General features: G+C 35.5%; 1 protein-coding gene and 1 long non-coding RNA gene across 2 annotated transcripts in view; one reads left to right on the top strand and one right to left on the bottom strand.

Annotated features, from left to right (window-relative positions):
- LOC138693172 (zinc finger protein 813-like) overlaps positions 1-12,321 on the bottom strand; it is a 33,929-nt gene extending 21,608 nt beyond the window's left edge. Inside the window, exons 1-4 of the mRNA XM_069816885.1 lie at positions 12,022-12,321; positions 10,421-10,686; positions 1,054-1,151; positions 175-312 (exon numbers count right to left, since the gene is read on the bottom strand). Of these exons, the coding sequence (XP_069672986.1) occupies positions 175-312; positions 1,054-1,151; positions 10,421-10,686; positions 12,022-12,122 (603 nt within the window). The 5' untranslated portion in view covers positions 12,123-12,321. The remainder of the gene's footprint in view (positions 1-174; positions 313-1,053; positions 1,152-10,420; positions 10,687-12,021) is intronic.
- LOC138693173 (uncharacterized) overlaps positions 11,310-23,041 on the top strand; it is a 74,057-nt gene continuing 62,325 nt past the window's right edge. Inside the window, exon 1 of the long non-coding RNA XR_011330237.1 lies at positions 11,310-11,414. This is a non-coding gene — a long non-coding RNA (uncharacterized lncRNA). The remainder of the gene's footprint in view (positions 11,415-23,041) is intronic.

Here is a 23,041-nt window from a genome sequence, read left to right as displayed (position 1 = left end):
TAACCTATATTGCAACAAAAAATAAGCAATAAAAACATGCAGACAGTTTTACTGTCTCCACTCCATACCAAAATTCCCTGTCAAAATAATAGTGCTGAGAACGTTGCTGTGAAGAACAGAATACAAATTAAACACTGGAAAGAAGATCCAACACACGCAATGAACTCCACTCACCTCGGGTTCACACTTCACCACGGGAAAATTATTGGGCAATATAATTTCTTCAAATTTTATCTCAGGATTGTGATCGTAGCTGTCGTCCACGCATTCCTCCTTTATCCTAGTCACCTGCAGATCCAACATATTCCCTTCCTGCAGAACACAGAGACATTCTGACTTAGTAATATATAACAACATGACAGAAGCTGATCACAAGTGTTACAGGTTGCACTCTGGGTCTGCATATCAGTGATTTAATACTACTCGCAGCACAGCCGAGAAATTAAGGAAATAATTGAATGAAAAATGGATAACAGATTTCAAAGGCAGAATATGTCAGAGAGAAGATAATACTTCACGATAAGCGTGAATAAAATGGAGCCAAATCTATATTGAAGTCCAGTTAACATTACGCCTATATATGATAAAATATTGTCTTCAAGTGACTGTAATGTTATCTTATTCTATTTGATATTTTATTTTGACACGCAATATTATCCCAAAAGTAAATTTATAAAGTACATATCCACTGAAAAAAAAAAAAAAATCCCAACACAAGCTATTAGCACTCAAGTGCAATGACAGAAATATGACCAAATTTGGCACATCATCACAACATTTAATCAAGATGCAATGGATTTTATAACAATTAAGTTCACGAAATTGACAACATGTGCTAACGTTGGCAGCACTGTACAAACAGCTGGGTAATGTTTGATAAACTTAACTGCACCTACCTATGTACTATATTATAAGTGAATGATAACTATATGACCGGATGCCAATGCTGTCACTCAACATTGTAACGCACTGCAGCCAAATACAGAAAAAGAAAAAATAGTAATATACTGTAGAAATGAGGCAGTAGACAAGAGGGTAGAAAAATGGTCTTACATCTGGTGAAGGATTTGCCTCTTCTTTAATAGCGTCATCACACAGCTGTACTGCCAGAGGATCGACCTCGGATTCCATCTTGATGACATCCATTAACACTGAAAGAACAGTGTCAGAAAATTACCCATTTGCTGTTAATATAGCTACATGTGTGACCTTCTTACCTTCAATAGGAATCCTGTGCGATATAGAAAAGTTCATTACACTATATATAAATTAATTCTGAATTGTAATCGTAATTGTCAAATGCAACAATTAGCCACAAATTTTGTCTACTTCTACTCCTATAGTAATGTCCACAGGACAAACACACGCAAAACATTGTAAACTCTATGTAGGAAAGAGTGAACCATCGAAACGAGACACAATCTGCTGATTTAATTTACTTTTGCCCTTGCATGATATAACATTCTAATACACATTTACTATAATGCTATGTTTTATTTAAAGACGCTCGCAACTGCAGAGGTTATATCAGCACTGCCGGATGTGGCGGAATTTTGTCCCACAGGAATTCTTTTACATGACAGTAAATCTATTGACATGAGCCCAGGATCGAACCCGCAACCTTGGGCATAGAAGGCCAGCGCTATACCAACTCGCCAATCAGGTCAACACACATTTACTGAAATTAAACACAATATTCATATGCTTTCAATTACATAGGAGTTAACAGCAATATGAGATAATTAAACTATGATATTACCACAACAATGAATTTACTATGAGTCACTAATAAGCCCAAACATTGTTCCCTGTGTTTCACATCACAGGTATATTGTTAAAACCTAATTTTTAGACCATTATGGTAATTACATTCAAATTGTTTTTCTTACGGCATTAATTTTTTCTAAAGATTATACTACCCTACATTTAAAGATCAAGTGCATATTAAATCATATATTTCTTTCGTACAGTTATGCACCCAAAATACGTAAACTTGTTTCCTTCTGTTTCTTTAGGTTGATGCATGTACAGTTAATGTACTACCTGGGGATATGTCTTTAGATTTAACAGTTTATCGCGAGTAAAACTATAATTTTACAAATTTAGGTCTTATTTGAGATAATGAATATGTTGAGGTATATTGATAAGAAAAAACAGTATGGTACGTATGAAAGTATCATCGCTCCATTAAAGATATAACTAATGGCAATTCGGCATGTTTCAATATGCTGTAATGTGTGAAAAACTCCCTTATTACGGCTTTGGGAAAGTAGTAATAGCTACCTAGAAACAGAAACTAAACTACGAACAAAAATATTTGTTCCAACAACTATGGACAAAGTTGAGTGAAAGGATTTTCAGGGTAAATACAAAGAGGTACAACAATATGACAAATTTCTTCCTTTATTATGAACATCCTGCAACTTAGTCTATCTTCAGTTGATAATTATCTAAATAGAAATTAATGTAACTGAACTAAGTAAGGGCAATAAATATAATGAAACATAATACGAGTACACATGCTTTCCATTTATTCCGCAGTTTTGTCTTTGATTGGGTATTTCCTTTACTTAATTAGTTATTCCTGTGTTATAAGTGATCGTGCTTCATCTAAATTAGGATGATCTTTGTTATTGTTGTTGTTATTATTATTATTATTATTATTATTGTTATTATTATTACTAATTTATTATAAACTGTATTTTTTATTAGTTGCCATGTATAAATGATGTAGTACAGTGCACGTTTGGAGAATCTTTCACAAAAAGAGTCAATATGGTACCATTGTCCGACAATACAATCAACTGCCGGATTAAAGACATGGCAAATTATGTCGAAAATGAAATTTTGGAAAGAGTTCGTGCCAGTCCTTTTGCGATTCAACTTGACGAATCGACTGATGTTGCCAATTTAGCCATTTTGTTACTTTTCATCCGTCATATTAATGGGGAGTCCGAAGAAGAGGAGCTACTATTCTGCAAACCCTTAAAAGAGAGAACTACGGGAGGAGATATATATTTAAGTTAACCGACGAATACTTTCGCGAAAATTTAATAGACTGGACTCGCTGTGTAGGCATTTGTTCAGATGGTGCGAAATCTATGACAGGGTGTTATGCTGGGTTTGTTGCCAAAGTGAAATCGGTAGCGCCGAACGCTTCTTGGACACATTGTTGCATTCATACACAGGCTCTTGTTTCTAAACGCATGCCTGATGGATTGAAATGTGTGCTGGACGATGCAGTGAAAATAATGAATTTTATTAAGGCTCGCCCTACAAATTCCCGCATCTCTGCCGTGCTTTGTGAGGATATGGGAAGCATTTATAAATGTTCATTGTCTCACACTGAAGTTAGGTGGCTATCTCGAGGTAGAACTATTTCCAGGCTGTATGAGCTTAAAGAAGAATACGTTTTTATCACCAGCCATGCCTTTCACCATGCAAAGTGCATGGAAGATGAAATCTGGCTTCAGACTTTAGCTTAGTTGGCAGATATTTTCAAAAAAATTAACAGTTTAAACTTATCTCTACAGGGGTCAAATATAAACGTTTATATTGTGCAAGACCGTATTGAATCATTCATTAAAAAATTTAATTTTTGGGAAACATGTTTCAATAGCAATCAAACCGAGTGCTTTGATATCCTTCACGACTTCCTGGTGGAAAATCATATTTCTTTGGATGAAAATGTCAAGAACATGGTTAAAGAACATTGAAGGGACTTGGAAAAACCTTCAGAGAATATTTCCCTCCTATGTCCAATAACAACAATTGGAGTCGCAATCCCTTAGAATCCACATTAAGCGTAGATGAAAAAGAGCAGCTTCTTGAAATTTCCACTGATTTTCAGTTACAGAAAAGTTATAAGTTAAATCTTTGTCATTAATTGATTTTTGGTTGAGTTTAAAGGAGTCCCCAGTGTTAGCGAATAAAGCCATAATGGCTTTATTAACCTTTTCATCCACATATTTGTGGGAAAAGTCGTTTTCTTCATATGCCTATTTAAAAAATAAATACAGAAACTGACTTTGTGCTGAAAGTGATTTGAGACTTTATTTAACTTCTGTGGTTCCTGACTTCAAAGCTCTGTGCCATGGAAAGCAGGCGCAACCTTCTCACTGAATTCCAAGGAAGGGTTTTTTATTAGTTGGTTATTTAACGACGCTGTATCAACTACGAGGTTATTTAGCGTCGATGAGATTGGTGATAGTGAGATGGTATTTGGCGACATGAGGCCGAGGATGCGCCATAGATTACCTGGCATTCACCTTACAGTTGGGGAAAACCTCGGAAAAAACCCAACTAGATAATCAGCCCAAGCGGGGATCGAACCCGCGCCCGAGCACAACTTCAGATCGGCAGGCAAGCGCCTTACCCGACTGAGCCACGCCGGTGGCTTCTAAGGAAGAGGTGAGTAATTACAATGAAAGTTTGTATTTATTATTGCAACTAGGCCTACATGTTATGTAACTTTCAAGCCGTAACTAGAGTAACTATAGGTTTCAACCGTTAAGGATTAAGTTAATTTAAGGTTATTAAACCTTTTGCTTCGAATTAAATCTTATGCATGTCTATTGCATGTATATTTAAAAGTCAGTAGTTCACCCAACTCAGATCGTTGTGGAAAGGGTTCGCGAGTCGAAAAAGGTTGGGAACCGCTGATCTAGACTATTCTACGACTGACCTCAAACATCAACTGGAAGCTCCAAAAAGATCCGAACAACTTCCTCCATAGTCTCTATTAACAATCTAATCATAAAAAGTTTAGGAAATCTTAAGACAAGTTGGAATGCATAACTGGGGCATTTTCTTACACCAGTTACATTCACACTATTGTTCCTCTAGTTTCTATTCTTTATTATTACGTCCAAAATAAATACTGTATAACCATTTTAAAACAGAAGAATAGTTTGGATTTTTATTTCTGTAGTCTATTCATAAATTTCGTATTAATTATTGTTTTAATTACAACACAAGTAATTTTCTATATTGTGTGTGTTTTTCACCGGCAAGATATGCAGGGCTTCCATTATGCTGGTGCGGGGTTATGCTTCTCAGTGGCTGCCAGCTGCACTCATACATTAACCCTGCTACTGTAAAATCGTACATTATAAAAGATGCTGGAAATGTCATTCTCCCTCGACTAAACAGATGTTGTCCCTATTTAAAGTGGCATAAATAGAACAATGTATCTCATGGATACCATAAATAGAACAATGTATCTCATGGATACCACTAAGCAATTCTTTCTTTATTAGAAAAATAAGGAGAATTCTTTCCTCCAAACTTAGTACTATCTAATTTTCTGATGACATAATACTTTCAATAGGAAAGACGACGATGTTTGCTCTAAGAAAACAGCTCAGCTGACTTTCGCTCGGCGATGATCGCCATAGCGGAACCATAGCTTTATCTCTATGAGATATTAATATGAAAATGAACCTGACTTTATAGTATTCTTATGTCTTCGTCGTCCAGACTGTAAAATATGATTCCAAACTTCGCTGAACAGCTTTCTCTACGATCAAGTTAGCCGCAGCCACGAAAATAATAATAATAATAATAATAATAATAATAATAATATTAATAATAATAATAATAATAATAATAATAATGCATCAATTCAGAACGACTACACCGCCGATTTAAAAAAAAAACACCCCACTTTAAAGAAGTTTTTCAAAAGCACTTAGAATTGTTTTTTTGGAAACAACTACATCACCAATTTTTTTTTTTCACAACACTCATTTTAAAGGTGGTTCAATTCTATTCGTTATAACAGTGATCGCCAAAAGCTGTGTCGCGACACATGCCCCTGTCTCCACTCAAGCGTAACCATGGCATCATACCCCCACCCTCCGTTTACAGCCATCACTTCGATATAAGTAAAGATATTTATCAGCAGTGGACGTATGCATGTAATGTTACAAGTGTGTAGGATAATGTTTCGATGTCTTTTCGAAAACAGATAGTAAGTAAAAACTTAATTTTAAGGAGCATGGAAGGAAAAGTATTTATTTTGTGCAGATGGCAAAAATATGAGATACTTAATATGTTGTAAAATTTTAAATTAAGTATAAAAGAACAATGTATGTTGTCATTATTTTTCTTGTTATGAAGACTATCACGCCCTTACCTGTAACTTGAATAATAAACGAACAATAAAAAGCAACGGCTTCTATGTCTTAATCGGGGTAAAATACTTCGACGCTTTTTTCGACGTATGTAGTGTAATTTGTATATTTCATTAATAAATAAACAATAAAGGGTATTGGCTTCTGTGTTTTAATCGGTGTAAAATACTTCCACGTTTTTTTTCTACGTATGAGTGTAATTTGAATGTTTCATTAATAAATAAACAATAAACAATATCGGCTTCTATGTCTTAATCGGAGTAAAATACTTCAACGTTTTTTTTAAGTATGTAGTGTAATTTACAACTTCGCGACCAGCCTGGTACGTTTTTCTAATTTCAAATTACTGCTGATGTAAAGTACACGCTCTTTCTATGTTAAATAAGAAAATAAATTTATGTTATTTTATTAATAATACAAAAATAATTAATAGGGGATGAAAAATTAACATGGAAAAAAGTGTGTATAGTTAATAAGTAGAAGAATATTATATTGCTTTCATTTTTTGGTCACAGTCCGTCTCTGCACTGTTATTCACTGCATTACCTGAGGAGATACCCACTCCACACCTCTCCCTGCGATAGTGGTGTGCGGGTTGCATTTCTATTACGTCACAATTTCGTGGTGTTTGGCAACCACTGCGTTATACGAACATATCCTAAACTAACCAAAAATTAATAAATACCTGTACTTCAATCATACTTATACCAATATATGCCTCATTCTGCATACTAAATCCCAATCACAAAAGCACGAACATAAAAACAAAAAAGTACCTTAATAAGCAGGAGGATATAGAGATGCCATTAAACATGTATTCAGCCAAATATCCAAAAAAATGATCCTCCTTCCTTCCAAATTTGGGTATCTTCCCTCCACTGACGTTCTATAACCTGAGTACTATATGTGCATCAGTTTCAGGATCTACAAAGCTCAAACTATGATTCACAGTCAAATGACGCAAACCAGACTCCTATAAATTTGTACAACCTTTCCAATAATCAGAATAAACAATACTTGTACCTTTCACTTTCTTCAACAAAACAATCTTCAAAGTAAGTACCTGCGTCTATCTTCCACAGGAACCGAAAATGCCTCCCTCGTATCCCTATCTATTCCACCAACTATCCACTCCCCTTCTAAAATACGACCTTTCTCAAATTTACACCATCTAAATTTGCCTCATCAACTTTCACTACATGTTCATCTCCACCAATAGCATCATCTTCATCACTCGACACGATCTAAAAAAATCTCCCTCACAAAAGAATACCAGTCCACAACTGACGTCCGTGAAACATTTACCCAGTGAATAGGGATTATATAGAATGGACACTCAGCGAATTTTCCTCTTTCTTTTCTCTGTGTGCCAGCATTTAGTTCCACTTTCAAGCACTAGAGGTTAGTGTAATTGAGCACACGCTAAGGTTATAATTGAATATATGAGTTGAGACACAGGATTCAAACATCGCCTACCTTGTTGCATAATCCAGTAACACTTTGCTTCAAACAAATTCAAGTTAACAGTTTCTCCTTATTTCTCAGTGATAAAGTAGTTTTAATAATAATTTTTTATGTTTTATATACTATAATAAATTATATTATAAAATAACAAAATACATTATATACGCATACTGTTTTACTTCTCATAGGAGTTTTCTTTTTCCATTTTCAGCACTATTAAATCATTATGGGCCGTATTCATAGACATTTTTAGCGCGGGTTTCCGGTGGATGATCAGCGTTTTTCGTATTCATAAACCAGTGTTAGCGATAGGATGTGATTTGAATTCTGTACAAGTAACCAGTGGACAGCCGGGGCTAGCTTAGTACGCTTGTAGCGCGTGCTGCGAAATGCCTATGAATAGCACCCTACATATTTTAATTGTTGAAGGGGTCAACTTTCATTTAGTTCCACTTTCAAGTACTAGAGGTTAGTGTAATTGAGCACACGCTAAGGTTATAATTGAATATATGAGTTGAGACACAGGATTCAAACATCGCCTACCTTGTTGCATAATCCAGTAACACTTTGCTTCAAACAAATTCAAGTTAACAGTTTCTCCTTATTTCTCAGTGATAAAGTAGTTTTAATAATAATTTTTTATGTTTTATATACTATAATAAATTATATTATAAAATAACAAAATACATTATATACGCATACTGTTTTACTTCTCATAGGAGTTTTCTTTTTCCATTTTCAGCGCTATTAAATCATTACGGGCTGTATTCATAGACATTTTTAGCGCGGGTTTCCGGTGGATGATCAGCGTTTTTCGTATTCATAAACCAGTGTTAGCGATGGGATGTGATTTGAATTCTGTACAAGTAACCAGTGGACAGCCGGGGCTAGCTTAGTACGCTTGTAGCGCGTGCTGCGAAATGCCTATGAATAGCACCCTACATATTTTAATTGTTGAAGGGGTCAACTCTCATTATAAAGGAACTCTAGAGACTACACATTACAGATAATGATGGATTTATTATTTCATTGGTCCAATGTATTTTATTTGAGTACATAATGTACCTAGCTGTATTAATTGTATGTCTGTTATATTCTACTGTGTCGACTGCTAATTGGTGTGATCAGCGCCAACTCTAGGGAAAAAGCAGAATCTCATGCTCAAGCTGGTTTGAAGGTCATTGAAATCAATCCTGTTACATCAAAGGTACCGACGCGAAGTGTCCACAATTGTAATTCCCTATATGCTGGTTTACCTCCCGCACAATAAAATCTTATCGAGGAGGTAACATAAATAACACACAAGCCACCAATTAAAATACTTGTTCCAACTTTAATTTACATCGTTCAATAAAATTTTCTCTACGAGCAGATCTAAAGAACACTTTACTCTCTTCTTCTTTACGTATTTTTCATAGTAGCTACCATAACGAAAATTCAAATTGTCCCACTTCATGGAAACTTCACAAGTCATGCATTCTTTAATTACCCCAGGATTAATAAGAAAGTGAACTACCTATATAGTAGTAGTAGGGTTTAGGAAGGGCGCATCAGCTACTATGGCTATTTGCGCCCTTATCTAAAATTCTTAATATAACAAAGACATAATAAATAATATAATAATCAGAGTGCTACTACTACCTATATAACCGTAACTTCTATTAATACATTCAAAAAATAAATTCTTACAACCACTACACTTTTCCTTAAACAAGAAAACCTAAAAACCAACCACATGCCATTACACACAAAAAGCCCACTATTAACAATCTCCAACACACCATGACGTCATAATCTGACGTAGGCCTGCAATAACATCTGAACATCTAATCACAAGAAACCAATCACAGCTCAAGAAATTCAGTCAAACACACTCACTACAAAAACATCACTAAACAAAAAACAAGAGAAAAATATATTTAAATCAATAAAACTCAACTACATAATATATTATAACCAATTTAAACGGCAGTTCGGAAGGTAGTCGGCTCCTACATGCGCCGTAGCATTTCTGGCATGTGGCGTCACACAAGCTTGTACAGCAGAACCAATCGGAATCAGTCTCTGTAACAAGTACTTCCAGAGTTCGTTTGTTCACATGTGAGTGTTTCAATACATTGAATAAGTAAAACTAACATTTACTGTGTGTGTGTGTGTGTGTGTGTGTGTAAGATAAATAAATGGAAGAAAAGACTGTGAAAAGGCAAGTACTGCACAGGCAGGCGCGGAAAATAGTTTTTAAGGTGTATAATTATTTTAAAAACGTTTACGAGCAGAATGCTGCCGGCCATCTTGATGCTGGCTGCAACGTTGCCAATGCGCAAGAAACGACTGCAGAAGCATGTGGTGTGGGATTGAAAACCGTGAAAACAATAGGTGGTGAAGGAAAGAGTTTATGTTTGATGTCATGCTTACAGTAATCAACGGCTAAGGTCATTATTGTCTTTTGATAATTTAAATTCTCTCCTGCGCTATTTGTTATTACACGTGCGCGAGAAGTATGATGTGGCAATGTTGTACGCTGCCTTGCTCTCTCTATCTGTCTCTCTCGACGCAAACGCAAGCAGACAACAGCCTTCCCAACTGCCATCGACTCTAACACCGAAAAAGAATCAACACATATAGAAAGTCACAATTAAATACGTTCCACCTACTAACGCCAAAAGTAATAAATAGATGGTGTAGTAGTTATAGACAATTACCAATAATAATAGCAATTATAATAATAATAATAATAATAATAATAATAATAACAATAATAATAATAATAAAATAATAATAATAATTAGACATTTTCAAACAGTAAGTCTTACTGTACTTACTGTACTTCCGAAGAATGGAATCTTCCTTCTGCGTAGAACAGCTGCCAGTAGGACGATTGAGGGGTTCTGAGTCTGGCTGATTTTTGTCAAGGAATAAGGTGGGTACAGCATCTATATGGAGTCTCTTCTTCCTTACGCCTGCAAACATGCTGCATTCGAAATGTAGGCTGCAAACCCTGTAGTAGGAATTGTACAGGGACTCTCCACAGCTCATTTTACATTCGAAGAGGCGCAGTTGTCCACAGGCAGTTGCCCATTCCTTACATCTATAAATAAAAATATTTATAAGTGCACAATACCAGAGCGGGCGTGTGGTAATTGCGTAGAACACGCCTGCTGTTCACATATGCCACTTTTGAACTACTCTTACATCTCGTAGGCATTACTGTTAACTCTGATACTTTTATCTATGTTTGTTATGCATTATGTTGGTTTTTGACGGTTCAGGAATGATATAAAACGGTTATGGCGAAGGTATCTTGGGGGCAGCGAAGGGGGCTTGCCTTTCCCCCCACGCTATAAGCCCCCAGGCTGTATCGTAAATGCAATGAATATCGTGTTTGTCACACAAATGATGATAGCTTTGTCATTTTAGTGCTTACCTTATATCTAATTCGCGTCTTCATTCGTACTTTTGAATTGTTAATGTGGTGTTTTGAAGTAATAAAACATTATTAACATTAACCTACATGGATATCGTTCGTAAAATTGAAGGAGATATACTGCACTGAAGGTTCACTGCTCTCTATTTACTGTTGATTTCACTCATTGATGGCTAACTGTGTCGTGTTAAGGGAACATCTGTTTAAACCCTGTTTTCAATACTCTGAATTAACATCGTTGTTGACGTCATCTAGTGTGGAGTTTATATTAATGAAGGTGTATTTATGTTTCCGAGTTAGAAGTCGTTCTCACAACTTGACTTTATAGCATAGTGGTTAAATTACTAGTGTGTCGAGTTGGAGGTTCGAGGATTGAATCCAGCTTAGAAAAGGTAAGTATTTTAAACATATAATATGCATTGCAGTCGATTTAATATTAGGTTAAATATAAGTAATCTGTAAATTAAATGACATTGTGAGTGTGATATAAGATATAAAACAGATGATAAGATTGTGACAGATAGAAGAGGAAGAGAAGGAGAGTAGGAGAAGAGAACAGGACTGTAATTTCGTTTTTTTTTTTTCGGATAAATAGGATGTCATGAGCACCGGTATTCGAAGTATTCGCCGCTCCGGTATTGTGCATTTGTTCCTATTTTGATCATATCAGTTTTGGGAGAAACTAGTGCTGAGGTAGTTCCCGTGATTTCGGAAGTGAAAACCAGTTGTTCTGGATATTTACCAATAGGCCTAGTTCATTTATAAGGGAATTTTTTTTTTTTTGTGGCGATGTAGTTTATCGTATATGCAAGGCACAACTAAAGCCTAAAATAACCAAATCTAACCTGTTACAGATTCATAGCCTATATGCAAGGTGTATAAGCGAAGTATGAAGGGAATTATCTCAGCACTAGTTTTTCCCAGTTTGTAACACTGTAAACGAAAATCAGATATATTAATTTTTTCAACGTGCAAGTAGTTAGGCCTATAGGTACATACCTTTCAATATCCTTAGGAAATCTGAATAAATTGATTTTCTCTTTTGTAACACCATATCTTGAAGGGCAGTGCTTCAAAACACATTCATTGCTCCCGGCCATTTTTTCTTTTGTTAAATGTACAGAAGGTACAACATACGCATAAGTGCCACTCACGACAGAAAGACTTTTGGCTGCCAGATCAAACTGCACATGCGCGGACTTACTTAATAAAAATCTAAACTAACCAAACCTAAGCTTCGTATACGCAAGGTGCACAACCAGAGTACGAAGCACTTTCTTCTTGATTTAATCTGGAATATACACGAGAAAAAAAAACAGCGGAGTATCAAGAAGGCAGTGCATGAGAAGTCCGGGCATGCACGGTTTGATCTCACAGTCAAGTTCTTGTCGTGGAAAAGGTTTCGTACCTATTCACGTACAAATACATTTACCAGTTTATGTACTGCCTTCTGCGCATGCCCCAGTTGGGGATCAGTTTGGGATTGATACGTCTGGTGGTGTTTAGAACACTGTGTCGAGTCTAGATTGTCCAGAATCAGTTGTTTGGCGGTTTCCTGCGATTTTTTACTACGTGATCCTACACATCAACTAGTTATATACTATAGAGAGGCTACAACGCCTTCTAGTTGACAATTGAACATTAGTCCGCCATGTTTTCTTTGGTCAAAACAAAGGGGCGTGGCTCGAATGTTGTAGGAAATGACAGTGTTAAATTTCTTATTATTTGAATTGAGTTACATAATTAAGCTTATGTTAATAAGTAAAAGGTAAAATACACACAAAACTTTACGTTTTATAACAGCTGTAGGCCTATGTTTTATTAGTTTCATTAAATATAGCCCAAGCTATACTCAATGCAACAAACCAAAGCACCTAAACACGGATGAATGTATTAACTAGGTTGAACGAGGATTGAGCGTATTCTCTTCCTGCACTTTCAGCCATCTTACCAGTGTTGCCAACACATAAATTGTATTCCCGTCAGTATAACACCTGGAAATCCGTCAGAATCCGTCAAAATTTAAAAAAAGACCAAATAAATAAATACAAAGCAAATTTTAACACAACTTACTTACCAATCCTGATTAAAATAATAATTCTTCAACATCTAACTTGATTACGAGGAAATCTGAAACAGCGATTCCTAAACATAGTAGGGAACAGGCAGCAGGGCTGTTCAAATAAAAAGTAAAATCTTCAAAAAATTAAAAATTAAAAATGACAGCAGCTAAAAATGTCAAAAGACGATGTAAATCGTAATTTCCGCCAGAAAATTCGTCACCCGTCAAAGTCATTTTTTTTCCCGTCCGCTACATTGAAATTCCGTCAGTTTTGACGGAATTTCCGTCGTGTTGGCAACACTGCATCTTACATGTCATACCAACATAACTTACGAGGCATTACGAACGTTCCGCGCTAGTTTGCAGTATTCCAGCAGGATGGTTGCGCGGGTATTTAAAATGCATATATATTCATAGCTATCGATATAACATAACGAATGTTTCGCGCTAGTTTCTAATGTTCGAGCGCGAATTCGTAGCTGTGGAAATGGCTGCAGTAGGTGATCGTATTAATATTAGAAAGCTGAGCATTATTGATAGTGAAAATGAAACGCAACAGTGGTGCAGGAAGAAAGGTCTGCTTCCCGCAAATATGGAGTGTCCACTTTGTGGGGAGTTTTCGTACTCCCAAACAATAAGGGAGTGCGATGAGACGAATGTACCAGATGTAGCGGAGTCAACGATTGCGGATTGGTGTTCATACTTGAGGGAAGTGTGTACAGGTAAGAAAATGATCTGTTATGGCAGATTGGGTTAATTTAGGATTTTACTGACAGGTTAGGTTAGTTTAGGATTTTACCGACAGGTTAGATCAGGATAGATAAGGTTAGTGTAGGATTTTAGTGACAGGTTAGGTTAGCTTAGGTTTTTATGATGCGTTACGTAATTATTTGTGACAGGTTAGGTTAGTTTAGGATTTTAGTGACAGGTTAAGTTAGTTTAGGATTTTAGTGACAGGTTAGGTTAGTTTAGGATTTTAGTGATAGGTTAGGTTAGTTTAGGATTTTAGTGACAGATTAGGTTAGTTTAGACTTTTATAATGCGTTGCATAATTATCTGTGACAGATTAGGTTAGGTTAGTTTAGGGTTTTGGTTAGGTTAGGTTAGATAAGGTTAGTGTAGGATAGTGTGACAGGGTACGTTACCTTAGGTTTTTATGATGCGTTACGTATTAGGTTAGTTTAGGATTTTAGTGACAGGTTAGGTTAGTTTAGGATTTTAGTGACAGGTTAGGTTAGTTTAGACTTTTATGATGCGAAGCATAATTATCTGTGACAGGTTAGGTTAGTTTAGGTTAGTTTTTGGGTTTTGGTTAGGTTAGGATTTTGGTTAGGTTAGTTTAGGGTTTTAGGTTAGGTTAGGATTTTGGTTAGGTTAGGTTAGTTTAGGGTTTTGGTTAGGTTAGGTTAGTTTAGGGTTTTAGGTTAGGTTAGGATTTTGGTTAGGTTAGGTTAGTTTAGGGTTTTGGTTAGGTTAGGGTTTTAGTTAGGTTAGGTTAGGTTAGTTTAGGGTTTTGGTTAGGGTAGGTTAGGTGAGGTTAGGTCAGGGTTTTGGTGAGGTTAGGTTAGTTCAGTTAGGTTAAGATTTTGGTTACGTTAAGTTAGTTTAGGGTTTTGGTTAGGTTAGGTTAGTTTAGTTTAGGATTTTGGTTAGGTTAGTTTAGGGTTTTAGTTAGGTTAGGAATTTGGTTAGTTTAGGTCAGTTTAGGGTTTTGGTTAGGTTAGGTTAGTTTAGGGTTTAGGTTAGGTTAGGTTAGTTTAGTTTAGGTTTTTATAATGCGTTAGATAGTTTTAGCTTTTTTATGCCTTGTGTAGGCAAATCTGTGGCAGGTTAGGTTGGGTTAGTTTAGGGTTTTTAGTGAGAATTTGGGTTAGGTTAGTTTAGGCTTTTTTATGCTTTGCATATACGAAACTGTGCAAGGTTAGGTTATGATAGTTTAGGTTTTAGTGACAGGTTAGGTTAGTTTAGGATATTAGTGACAGGTTAGGTTAGTTTAGACTTTTATGATGCCTTAGGTTAGGTTAGGTTTTGTAAGCTTTTATTTGCTATAAGTTTTATTTTCTTTCAGATAGTGTGGATCGCCGTTAGAAGAACGAACCTAGAATTGGAGGGCCGAATCATATAGTAGAAATTGATGAATGCAAGATTGGACCTAGAAAATTTGAGGCTGGTGGTCGTATTGTGGAGGGTTCTTGGGTTTTGGGCATGATAGATCGTGAGACGAAGGAAGTGCGATTTGAGATTTGTCCGAACAATAAGAGGGACAACGATACTTTGCTTGGTCTTATTCGGAAACATGTCGCCGCTCAAACCACAATAATGACGGACTGCTGGAAGGGATATGAAGGCCTGGATGTTAACAATTTCCGTCATTTGACTGTGAATCAGAGCCTCAACTTTGTTGATCCGGAAAGCGGTGAAATCACGAATTTGATCGAAAACACAAGCTATTGAGTGTGGCTGTCGTGAAGTAGTGATTATTTTATTTTTTACGTTGGCAGTTGAAGTACGTCATTGTCTATCATAATGGCGGGCTTCGAAAGAAAGTTCAGTTGTGAAATTTATGTGTTTATTGTAGTATTATATGCTCTTTGTTGAGTGTCTTTCAGTGCGTATTGAATTAATAACAGTTCTGCGTTCTTCACATTACATCGTATCGTGTGTTTCATGTGACTAAAGTTGTTTCATTGAAACTATAAAACAGAACTTTTGCACTCACATTACGTTGGACGTGTCATTTCACAGGTAATTTGCCACATATCTCTACAATTACTTTACTTGTAACAATTACCAATAGAATGCTTAAGTTTTAAAATGCATCTCCACAAAAAATTCCATCAAATTCGGTGTGTAATTCTAACATTTTGTATTGCAAAATCGTCGGAATCCGCTCAATTCTCGTTTCACCCAAAACTACATAATTTTTGGCTGCGTCACAAATTTAATTACCTTACAGCTAATTTAACCTAATATAAAATCATGTAATTCAGTGCTCACCAAGTGATTTTAGGAGACACGACGCATGTAACTAACAGGAGTAAAATATTGAAAAGTGGTGGCGAAAATTAAAAAAAAAAAAAAAGTCCAATAATTATTTTTAAAAATTCATTTTAAAATGAAATTAACACAGGGACTTTTTGAAAACTTTAATTGAATAATTACCACGAAAAGAGATCTAACCAACAAAAAATCGAAATTTGAGTTTTCAGTGAAAAATTTCGAAGAAATGTTACCGCCTAGCGAATGTAAAGTGAAAGGCAATTGCCATGTGTAATTTCCAAAGTCTGAGATTTTCAGCTATAGTGATACGTAATTCGTTTGAATTTTATTTTTTCTGTATTTTGGAGGACCAAAAGGACAGAATTCGAGGACCAAAGATGGTCCGCGGACCATAGTTTGAGAAATGCTGTATTAAACAATATTAAATATCTACATATGTAATGCAAACCACGCTCTCAGAGACGCTCTGCGCTCTTCACTGAAGCTATATAGTGACAATTATCTTGAAATGCGCAAGAAAATATAACATCAGAATATGTATGTGTTAAATTTTAACTTACCTTGTTGACATGTTTCGACCTATTTTCGGTCATCTTCGGAACTGGTCGTTATTGGTCTTGGCGCCTCTTGTTTCCTGTGTGGGTGCGTTGGTAGTGTAGAGTCAAAGAGTGTATGTGTTTTGAAATTGAGTTGTGTGTTGAGAATATCGTTGGGGTGTGTTTTCATGTGTCTGTATATTTCATATTGTTCTAATGTGTTGAGTTTCTGGCTTTTTGGTTGGATGTTCAGTATTTCCATGTCTGTGTTGATGTCTCTTTAGGTGTGGTTGGCATTTGTGATGTGTTCTGCATATGTGGAGGTGTTTTGTAATTTTGTTATGGCTGTGATGTGTTCTTTGTAACATGTTTGAAATGATCTGCCTGCCTGTCCTATGTAGAAGTTGTTGCAGGTGTTACATTTGAGTTTGTATACGCCTGTGTGATTGTATTTGTTTGTTTGTGTTGTTTGTGTGTTGAGAGGTACGTTAAAATTTAACACAAGAAAGTTCTTATCATATATATTCCGTAGTGATACAGTGTTAAAAGTTTTGTAATCAAGATGTAAAATATAAAAATTTATTAATCTAAAAAGCATACTCGAATTTCTTCCTGCGATCACTTTTGTAAACGTTATGACATTAGTCGCAGTAACATAAAAGAAATCGAAGTCTTAAAAACTTAAACAATTCTGATCCTATAAAAAAAAACCTGGCAACCTGGCAGCCAGGATTTGTCCATCCCTTTGCACATATATCTTTAAAAAAATCTGCAAGTGTAAAGATAAGTCAAACTTCATTTACACTTAAAAAAGTAATTTTAAGGGGAGTGGGTAGTGATGCCTGTGCGATTAAAAAATTTCATCACAAACGTTTAGTTCAATATTTCTAGGCTTTTAGTATTCAGAGTGGAATAAAAATTTCCTGGCTTATACAAACAATCATTCTGAATTCAGTGGTATATAAGAACTAATTAGTTTCAAATCCAAGTGTAAAAGAAAGGCCCTAACTGATAACCTGTTTTTTAACTTTGCTAAGTGTACCTGATTTTTCAGGTGCACATTACTTGCTACAATTTTCACTCATATACCTCGTATTTTTTTAAGTTATCAAGTAATGTGTATTGTACATTCTAAAGCAAAATTTAGTTAAATATTTCACTTCTAGTGAAACAGGAAAAAAAATATTGAAATTTGTTTAACATTTTTTGCAATTTTTTAGTGCATATATATTTTTTTTCGTGTTATGTGTGTGTTATATTCTTAAACCCGTAGGTCTGCTATATATAATACAGGCTGCAGAAAACACTGTAAAAATTTCATATAAACTGATTCAGTAGTTTCAGAGAAAAATGCACTTAAGTTTGAAAAATGTCAACTTATGGAAAACTGCGTTAAAAAAAAATAAAGATATATGAATTACATACACCACCAAATTTAAGGAGGCCGTTTGAATGGCTTACTTGCAGAAATACCTCCCACAATATTTATATTTCAAACTTTACAGGAAGTTATACCTGAAATCTTGATTTGCATAATACACGTCACTGTTCGTTAACAGAAAACCACAATTTAAGTCACACGGAGTTAGTGTGCACTCGAAGTTGGTTGCTTGATGGTTGTCAGCCCACTTTGAGGTCTGTGGATATAGAGGGAAAAATTGGGTCGGTGTCGGTTAGAGTTCCCGAGTAGCTCAGTGGTAGAGCGTTGGTACGTTAAACCAAAGGTCCCGGGTTCGATACCCGGCTCCGGAACAATTTTTCCCTCGACATTATTCAAATATTTGTATTGTTTTAAACAGGAAGTTTTTAGTTTTTTTTTAAACACTAAACAAATAATCGGATTTTTGACCCCCAATCACTACCTGGTTCCCTTAAGGAGAATGAAATTCCTCACCAACCTGAACGAGACGAATGGTAAAGACTGCATGTCCGCGACTGGAGCCAGAATTGAGCAAGGTAACTGCAACACGCTTCCTGCGCATGCCACTGTATAACACCTCACATGCTTCCTTACTAGACTTCACCTCAACCTCCACCACTCCGTGGACGTACATGTTGTGAGCGCTATCCTCCCGAACTATTTTTGCCTGTAGGTTTCTGTAAGCAAAAATTACTTATGTACCAATTGAAAAAGAGGATTTTTTTCAATTTCTATTTATTTATTTATTTATTGGTAATTTCCTAGAAGACGGGCAAAATCCAACATGGCTGACGAAAACTACAAAAAACGTTCTGCCAACTATGAAGTCCAAATGTCACCAAACATCGCAAAATCAAAGATGAAAAATCAAATATATATTCGTATTTTTAAAGAAGAACAAGCCCTCCAAAAAATGAAAATATATTTAATTTTTCGCCTTTGATTTTTTTTGGCGTTTCGAACTTCATAGTTGGTAGTACTTTTCTGGTAGTTTTCGTCCGCACTTTACCCCTAAAAATCACAAAAACACAAAAAAAAACATAATAATTTATCACCTTATCAAATAAAATTCAATTCTCATTGACGTCTTCATCGACAACCACTTCACTTCCAGTATAAATGACACAGGCTTTAAGGCAATCGAAACTTAAACCATGCAGGCAACAAAGAACTAAACCAACACTTTGTCGTACAGTCAACTTTGCATAAATAAAACACGTCTTTAAACTAAATGAAATTATCTTCGAACACTTATTACACCATAACATCTACAGAAAATTCAGTAAGTAATTTCTTTAAACCACAGAAAAAACAATTTTCTCCTCAACATTCAACACAATCCTTAATCACCAGCGAAAGAACTAAACCAAAATCGACACAAAATTTAATAAATAATTTCAGAACACGGATTCCTTCCTTTCCCTCTTACTTCAAAGTTCCAACCTTGTGCACACAAAATAAATCATTGGCACTGAAAAGTGCCTTTTCGTAAGCATAATGATGCGCATTCGACAAATGCAGACAAATCTACAATGTAACATCACTCACGTCAAACAACCAGGAACAACTGACAACTTCATTATCCATTCAAAATTAATGAAAATTCTAGAATAAATTACAACTATAACCAATCAAATCGAAAGAAAATCATAAAATGACAAACTTTCAATAGCTTTAGCCATCAGACACAACATAACACCACTCACGTCAAACAACCAAGAACAACTGATAACGTCATTATCCATTCAAAATTAACGAAAATTCTAGAACAAATGCCAACTATAACCAATCAAATTAAAAGAAAATCACGGCGACACCTAGTATAAAAAACCTAGAACTAACATGTAAAAGTCACTAAAAGATCACCAACATTTAACTCTGAAATAAAAAAGTTGGTAATATGTACTATATTCAACCAAGTGCCCGTCTTCTATGAAATTACCTATTTATTCTGGTGTAGTTCAGGCCATCAGACTTTCTCTTCCACAACACCAGGAATACAAATACAATAATAGAAATAAACAGAAAAAATACACTATATACAAAGTAAAGCTACACAAGAAATAAAGAGAGAGAGAGAGAAAAAAACACTATAAACAAAGTAAAGCCACACAAAAATATACACAGCTTGCAGTCACAAACTTTAAATGAGTGATTTAGTATCATAATTAATTGTATCCTAACTAATTGACTAACATAAACAAGAAACTTGCAATTTTAATCTACATTAAAAAAGAAAAAGAAAAAAACACAAATCAATACTTCTAGCAATACCTAAAAACATTAACTAAGACAAAATTTTCCAATTTAATTTTGAATTGTGATAAAGTCCGGCAGTCCCTGACATCATTTGGTAACGAATTCCAGAGGCGAGGTATTTCTACAGTATAGGAAGATGAGTATAAAGACGTTCTATGATGAGGGATAGAAAGAAGTGCTTGATGTCAGTTTCGAAGAGTTGTAAGAAGTTGAAAGTGCGATAACAGATAATTCGGAATAGAAGTATGCATGATTCTAAACAGAAGAGACAGTGAATGTATTGTTCTTCGTTCCTTCAGACGCACCCATGATAGTAACTGGAGGGAAGTTGTTATATGGTCAAATTTACGAATATTGCAGATGAATCGTATGCACACATTATGAACACGTTGTAGTCTCTCAGCTAGGGGTTAACTTACATTAGTTAGCAAGGAATCGCAATAATCAAAATGGGGCATTACAAGCGTCTGAATAAGATTCTTTTTTAGACTAAGTGGTAGAAATTCTTTCATATGGAAGAAGGAGTGAACTTGAGAAAATATATATATATTTTTTTTTTGCAAATGTGTGTTACATGAGTGTTCCAATTTAGATCGATATCCATAAAAATGCCAAGATTTTTAACTGTTTCACTGTATTTAACAATAATCCCATTCAATATTATATGTGGTATAGTACTACTATCAAGAGTGCTTCGTAGACGATTATGTCCCATTACGATTGCTTGTGATTTCTCTGGATTTAACCTTAATCCAAATTTGTGTGCCCACATTGAAATCGAATTCTAATGTTATTTAAGTACGCTGTATCAGATGCGTAATTGTTTAGAGTCGACGGAGTTGATATCAAAATTATATTTTGCGAGATGATTGAAGAAATCACCATGGGATTACCTGAAATTTGTCTTACAATTGGGAATAACCTCGGAAAATAGCCAATAAGGTAATCAGTCCAAGCGGGATTCGAACCCATGTCAATGCACAGTACCATGTTAGTGAGAAAACGCACTACCGCATGAGCTACATCAGTTGCTCATTAGGCTATACAATAATGTATTTGTTTTGTAATATTATAAAATGAATTACCGGTACTGCATTCAAGGGCACCGTTGAAAATTTAAAAGAAAAATAATGACATTTCATCAACACCTGTCCCCTACACATCAACAACAACAAACCATAGATTAATTTCATACAAAAATAATTTATTGCAAACTTCGTCCAGTTCATAACTGAACTTCATTATTAGAGTACAGGGAGAAATGTTACAGGCTACTGTCCTACGATGTAAATACTGCTCCCTCACCTAGATCTGCCTGCATCATCTATGTTACTATCCAACAAGTCATAGACGGTATTCTTGTAAATTTCTATGTAACTGACAAAAACTGCGTAACTGTTGTCTTCATTCACATCTTTGAGCTGTATATATTCTGGAATATTCTTGAATTCATCTATATCATCCTTCCTGAAACAAAAACAATATGCGTACGCGCGCCCACACACACACACACACACACACATAGTACACAAACACACATGCACAAACACACACATACACAAACACACACACACATACACAAACACACACATACACAAACACACACATACACAAACACACACATACACAAACACACACACATGCACAAACACACACATACACAAACACACATACACATGCACAAACACACACACATACACAAACACACACACGTGCACAAACACACACACATGCACAAACACACATACATACACAAACACACATACATACACAAACACACACATACACAAACACACACAGATACACAAACACACACACATACACAAACACACACATACACAAACACACACACATACACAAACACACACACATACACAAACACACATACATACACAAACACACACATACACAAACACACACAGATACACAAACACACACACATACACAAACACACACATACACAAACACACACACATACACAAACACACACATACACAAACACACACACATACACAAACACACATACATACACAAACACACATACATACACAAACACACACATACACAAACACACACAGATACACAAACACACACACATACACAAACACACACATACACAAACACACACACATACACAAACACACACACATACACAAACACACATACATACACAAACACACACATACACAAACACACACAGATACACAAACACACACACATACACAAACACACACATACACAAACACACACACATACACAAACACACACACATACACAAACACACATACATACACAAACACACACATACACAAACACACACAGATACACAAACACACACACATACACAAACACACACATACACAAACACACACACATACACAAACACACACACATACACAAACACACATACATACACAAACACACACATACACAAACACACACAGATACACAAACACACACACATACACAAACACACACATACACAAACACACACACATACACAAACACACACACATACACAAACACACACATACACAAACACACACACATACACAAACACACACACATACACAAACACACACACATACACAAACACACACATACACAAACACACACACATACACAAACACACATACATACACAAACACACACATACACAAACACACACATACACAAACACACACAGATACACAAACACACACACATACACAAACACACACATACACAAACACACACACATAC

The sequence above is a fragment of the Periplaneta americana genome, chromosome 17 (genome assembly GCF_040183065.1).
Source record: "Periplaneta americana isolate PAMFEO1 chromosome 17, P.americana_PAMFEO1_priV1, whole genome shotgun sequence".
NCBI classification, from domain to species: Eukaryota; Metazoa; Arthropoda; class Insecta; order Blattodea; family Blattidae; genus Periplaneta; species Periplaneta americana.
The sequence above is the reverse complement of the archived record's forward strand: the minus strand, read 5'-3'. Positions and strand labels throughout refer to the sequence as shown.